This window comes from Sceloporus occidentalis, unplaced genomic scaffold, assembly GCF_023333645.1.
Source record: "Sceloporus occidentalis isolate IW3139 unplaced genomic scaffold, rSceOcc1.0.p SCAF_2, whole genome shotgun sequence".
In the NCBI taxonomy this organism is placed as follows: Eukaryota; Metazoa; Chordata; class Lepidosauria; order Squamata; family Phrynosomatidae; genus Sceloporus; species Sceloporus occidentalis.
Window position 1 is genome coordinate 274,694,418 of NW_028316982.1, and position 6,000 is coordinate 274,700,417.

Consider the following 6,000-nt stretch of genomic DNA (forward strand, 5'->3'; position numbering starts at 1 on the left):
ACATTTTTAATTGTCTTCTTTTTTTCTCAAAAATGTGGTTTTTTTAAAAAGAGAGATCTCAACTTTTGTACACAAACAATTCCCCCATAAAAACAAGTTCCAAAATATGAAAAAGCCCCACCCCAAACGATAAAAATGCACAAAAACTCCTGCCATATCATCCAGTGAGTAGACCTTGCTTGAAATGATCCACTCTTTCACAGAGAGACAACATGAAGAAATTGTCAATAACTGCTGAGCCCAATATCCATTGGCAGAAAACTGCTGGGCTCATAAACCAATTCTGGAATATAGCAGAGTAGTTGACAATTTTGCAGAAACGTGGTTCACAGTCCTCAGTGAAGACGACAGGCACCGGATGTCTTCCAGAAGTGAAGGCGTTGCAGGGATCTTGGGAACTCTCCAGCAATCATTGCTCCGGCTCCAGCTGAATAAACGACTAGAGAAGCCAAGCTCCCGAAAGTGCTATCTTTATTTACAGAATGCTAACCATAAATCACCAATGCTAATATACAGATCAAACGAATACCAACTCCTACTCAAACCCACAAGCAATTACTGGAAGCCCTTGAGTTTATATAGACGCCAGACCATGTGGTCTCACAAACTCAGCCACTTCCTGTCCCACACTGTAAAGTGTCCTCCTGTCCACGCAGACACATGTTTCATCATCCAGGCTTTGCTGCACATAGGCAAGCAGAGTGACCTTGTGCCTATGAGCATCAGCTGTGGCTAATTGGCTTTGTACTTCTGGTGCTGGATGCTCATGGTCAGACACACACATCTAAGCATTTCTCAGTTTGCTGGCTTTAACCCTTGAGAGAGATTGACAGATTAACTAATCTGGTTAGGAGAGGAACCATTGGAAGTCTAATCTTAGACGCATGGGGATCTTTTATGGATTATATAAAGCAACAAGAAGGGAAGGGTTAGAGTTAGAGTGAAGTCAGGGGAGATTTCCGTCCCTGGTGGGCGCATGGCCACCCTCCATTGCCATTGGGCTTTGCAGTCCCCCGTAAATCCGGCCATCCGGTGCGCTCCGTAGGCCCCCTCTCTAACCCTCTTTGCGCACTTCCGCAGCAAGGGGGCAACCTGTGGCCCTCGGAGTCATCCAAGGGCCGGGCATCCTTCCTTGCACCGAGGAGGCGGTGCGCTCCATAGGCCCCCTCTCTAACTCTCTTTGCGCACTTCCGCAGCACAGGGGCAACCTGTGGCCCTCGGAGTCATCCAAGGGCCGGGCGTCCTTCCTTGCACCAAGGAGGCGATGCGCTCCATAGGTCTCCTCTCTAACTCTCTTTGTGCATTTCAACAGCACGGGGGCAACCTGTGGCCCTCTGAGTCGTCCAAGGTCCGGGCGTCCCGGGTCCAGCAGCAGGATTCCCGTCTGGGCAACCTCTCCCTGATCCCGCTGCGAGGCAATGAGAATGAGATGAGGAACAGCATTGCTGCCTTCGCGGCCGATCCTCTGGCGGTGAGCCCTCTTCAGCCACTTCGGCTCTCCGTCCATCTTGGCCCTGAAGGCCAATGGGGCAGCATAGCGCCTGTAGGGTCAAAGTGCAAGGAGGGGGGCCCCATGGGACCCTTAAGTGCCATAGAGAGGAGGCTAGCAAAATACAAAGTTAAACTACATTAAAATGGCTTATACAGTCGGCTCTTCTTATACACAGATTTTTTATTTATGGATTCAAGAATCCACGGTTTGAAAATGTTCAAAAAATTTTTTTTTCAAATATCAAACATTGATTTTCCACTTTTTATAAGGGACACCATTTTGCTCTGTCATTATATGTAATGGGACTTGAGCATACACGGATTTTGTTATCCACGGGGGATCTTGGAACCAAACCCCAGCGTATAACAAGGGTCCACTGTATACTGCAATGCCTTCTCATGGGACCTTGCTCTACAGAGGAATTCTTTGGGGCAATTCTTTGGGGAGAGAGTTTGGGGTCTCTGGGCAGCTCTTTTTGTGAGATGGAGCCCCTCTGCTTGCTTTTCAAAGTGGTTTGTTTTTCTCTTCAGCTTCTTCGGGATGCATGAATCTGAAAGGCAGGCCTGCCAGGTAAGTTGGGCTTTGGGCCGCAGCCCTTTGGGGCCTTTCCCACCACGGATCTCTTGGGATAAGAAGTTTGGGACGTTCTGTGGCTGGGGATTGCAAGTACCCCCCTAAACTACAGATCCCGGGATCCCATGGGATGACAAATTGAAGCAGACCCATGGTGCTCATAGAGCCAGAGGGGAGCCGTGGTTGGAGCGCTGGACTCTGGGAGACCAGGGTTCAAATCCCCCTTTCTTAGCCATGGAAGCCCACCTTAGGCAGGTCACTCTCTCTCAGCCTCAGAGGAAGGCAGTGACAACCTCCTCTGAAGAAATCTGGCCAAGAAAAGCCCAGGAGAGGCCACCAGGTTTGGGTCAGTGTGATGTGAGACCAGGGGTCAATCACCCAGAGAGCCCTGGAAGCAAGTCACACTCTCTCAGTCTCAGAGGAAGGCAGTGATGGCCATCTCCACAAGTGTGGCCAAGAAGACCCATTCTCCCTTCTCCTTAAGGTTGCCAACCGTGCAGTGAAGTGTGGAAGTACCCCTGTGTACATATAGGCCAGCCATGTGTCCCAAGGAGGGCTGTGATGGGGTCTTCCTCCACGGCGGAAGAAGAGGCTTGGATCAGATGGCCCTCGGGGGTCCCTTCCAACTCTAGGAGACCAGGACCCCTCTCACATTACACAATGGTAGTGCTGCGGCTCCAGATGAACTGCTATGGCTCCACCATTCTGTGGCATCCTGGGATTTGTAGTTTCATGAAGTCACTCTCAGGTTAGGAGTTCCTCTATCTAGTGCCTCCCCTGAAGGCCATGGGAGGCAGCCATTCAAGTGAAAATATAATAGGAATATAGGAACTGTGTAGCGTTAAAGGGCCCCTGGGGTCTTTCTCTTGGGGGGGTCTGTGTAGTCCCAAACCCCTAGAACCTGCCCTCCTCTGTGATACAGCCCCCCCCCCGCATGCATCCTCAGGTAATCTCCCCCCCAGGAACCAGGTGGGTTTCTCCCCCCCCCCCCCCCCACATCCGCTCCACTGAAATCTTCTGCCCAGTGTTCCAGTGCTTGAAAATAATTTCTGGGTTCTTTCTCCCTTTCTGTCTGCAGATCTGTTGGCAAAAGAGAAAGAATGACGAAGAGGAGGAGGAGAAGGATGCCAGGCCAAAAGGAAGCCCTTGGCTGCCCTTCCAGGGCTGGGGAGGGGGCTACACTCAGAGTCAAGGGCAGTCTCCCTGAAGACCCCAGCTCTTCAAGAAGGACAACAGCAAAGCTAAGGAAGCCAGGCTGGCCTTAGGAGGACCCCAGAGACCGGAGCAGCCTTTAAAGGGGCTGGTTGTGTGCTGGACAGGAGCGTGGCATGGCATGGCAAGGAAGGCAGAGAGCCAGATGCCCCTCGGACCAGCCAGGGCCAAATCCCATCCTTCACTGGTTAGCTTGGCCAGGACTGCCCTCTGCTGCGGACATTTCCCCTCTGTCTCTAACTGGTTTTGGCTGGACACCATAAAACCATTGACCCCATGGGGCCCAGGATGAGGACGGGTGTGGGTATTGAGAAAATGGCGGCTGGAACCAGTCTTTGTTCTGGCCTAAAACTTGGGCAGTTGGATGATATGAACCGAGAGGGACCAGAACCGCTTCCTGATGGTGCCGCCGAAAGGACCGGACAAAGCCCCCGGTTGCCCATTTCTCCTTCGCTGTGCTTTGGCATCCAGGCAAGGCAGAGATAAAGGAGGAAGAGACTCCTGGCTGCCCTCCTTGTCGCCGCACTTCCCTCCCTCCCTCCCTCCCTCCCTTCCAGTTGTGGGTCTCTGAGCCCTTGCATGTCTTTCTGTGGTCCAGAGGTCCATCCACAGGTCCATCCAAAAGGAGATGGGCAAAAGACTGCTCAGAAAGGAACGTGTGGCTACAGAGGGAGGGCACTGCAAGCCAGGACTGGACATTTGCCCAGGGACAGTCATTTCCTGTCCACTTTCTCTGAGGCCCAGGAAGGAGGAAGTGACGCCTCTTCTGGAAAGCTGGGGACAAGGGGAGCGGCAGGGGCCATCCCTCAAGCATTATCCTGTTTTCCTTCCCTCTTGTTGTTGGTGCCTTTTTGTATTGTTAATAAATATCCTTAGAGGCTCCTTGGTGCCCTGGCCTTCTTGCCCTTCTGACGGCAGACGGTCCTTCTGCCTGGGTTCATCTGGACCTGAGGGCAGGGAAGAACCTTCTCATCCTAAATTCTGTTTTCCCTTGGAAGAAAAATGGCTTCCCCAACCATTGGGAGACCCAAAAACTGTGTGTGCTGACAAGTTATGGCAACCCCATGGGTATCATTATTATTTATTATTATTAACCTTTATTTGTGAAGCGCTGTAAATTTACACAGCGCTGTACATACAATCTTTTTAAATGGACGGTTCCCTGCCCTCAGGCTTACAATCTAGAAAGACGCAACACAAAAAGGAGAAGGGAGTGGTGGAGGGAAAGGGTAAGAGGTCCAGCAGTTCCTCTCTGCCTCTGAGGCCTGGACCAAGGCAGATGGACTGGAGGGAGGGCTTGGCTTCAAAATGGATGGTTAGTCTTCTTCCAGGGAAAATACATACTCTCAAGTAGGATAATGCATATGAAATACATAGCAATACAGGAAGTGGTTTGATAAACAGGCACCAAAAGAACATCAAACAGTAAGCGACAATTATGCAATGCCTGGGAAGGTTTCTCTGAACAGGATGGTCTTCAACTCCGTTTTGAAGCTGGTTAAAGAAGTGATGGCCCTTGTTCGTGGGGGAAGAAGGTTCCAGGAGTGAGGGGCAGCAAGTGAAAAGGGGCGAATCCGGGATGGGGCAGAGGAAATCCTGGGCTGAGACAGCAGACCTTGACTACCAGAACGGAGGGCCCTGGTGGGAAGGTGAGGAGAAAGAAGTATCACAGGGGTCTTTTGAAGGCAAGGGATAATCCTTAGGTTTTCCCATTTCCTTCCTCTGGCAGCCCCTGGGATTCCTTGGCGGTCTCCCACCCAAAGGCTAACCAGGGCTGGCCCCATTTAGCTTCCAAGGCTATGCATCTACACACAGACTGACACCACTTTAGCTGGGATTTATAGTTTTGTGAGGCATTTAGCCTTCTGTCAGAGAGCTCAGGCAACACAACAAACTGCAAGTCCCAGGATTTCATAGCATTGAGCCATGGAAGAAGTTAAAGTGGTGTGAAACTGCATTAATAGTGCAGTGTGGCAACAGCCCCAGAACAGGCAGGATCCGCTGTTTTTAGGGCAGTTAATCCCTAGAGGCAAAAGCACACGCTCTATAGACACATATATATGGGAGCCCATGATAGGGTTGCCTTGGGGTCGCCATAAGTTGGAAACAGCTTGAAGGCACGCAGCAGACACAGACATCTTGGCTTGTCTCCAGTCTTTTGGGACTTTGGAGGCCTTTGCAGAGGGGCTGAGCGGTCTGACATTTTTCAGGGGAGCTTCAGTTGTGGGTTCCTGCATGGCAGAAGGGCCCCAGTAGAAGCAACTGCCTCAGAGGGCTGGGGAGGGGGCTTTGAAGATGGTGAGGACGGATCATGGCACCCACTTCCCTTGTCCTCTGACTGCTCTTTGCAGCCATTTTGGCTTTCTTTCTGGTGCAAAAGAGGGGCTGGCCAAAGGAGGAGTAGGGCCCAGACCACCCCACTTCTCTGGGAGCAAGGCTTCTCTGGAGCAGCCAAAGAGCCTACTAGGAGCAGCATTGTATGGGGCCCATGGCCTTGGTCCCCGTGGCCCACAGAGCTCTAGGAGGCAGATCAAGGCAGGCACCTCTACTGAGGCCAAGCAGCTACCCCATGGACCCCTCCCAGCCCTATGGAAAAAAGGAGAGAGGCTTTAAGGCAGAGGATGGATTGCCATGGCTCCCAGGGACCAGGGCTGGGATGGGGTCTTCCTGAATGGCAGAAGAAGGGGCTGGACTAGATGGCCCTTGGAGGACCCTTCCATCTC

At 51.8% G+C, this 6,000-nt stretch overlaps 1 protein-coding gene across 3 annotated transcripts in view; it reads left to right on the forward strand.

Moving 5' to 3' along the window:
• The window catches only part of LOC149320263 (arf-GAP with Rho-GAP domain, ANK repeat and PH domain-containing protein 1-like), a 138,876-nt gene extending 134,719 nt beyond the window's left edge, over nucleotides 1–4,157 (forward strand). For 2 of the 3 annotated variants that reach the window (XM_089513219.1, XM_089513220.1), the window contains 3 exons: nucleotides 1,313–1,471; nucleotides 2,023–2,062; nucleotides 3,144–4,157. In XM_089513219.1, the coding sequence (XP_089369345.1) occupies nucleotides 1,313–1,471; nucleotides 2,023–2,040 (177 nt within the window). In that variant the 3' untranslated portion in view covers nucleotides 2,041–2,062; nucleotides 3,144–4,157. Of the gene's footprint in view, nucleotides 1–1,312; nucleotides 1,472–2,022; nucleotides 2,063–2,549; nucleotides 2,814–3,143 lie in introns of all 3 variants that reach the window. The other variant, XR_016280294.1, reaches the window with a different exon arrangement.
• The last annotated feature ends 1,843 nt before the right edge of the window (nucleotides 4,158–6,000 follow it).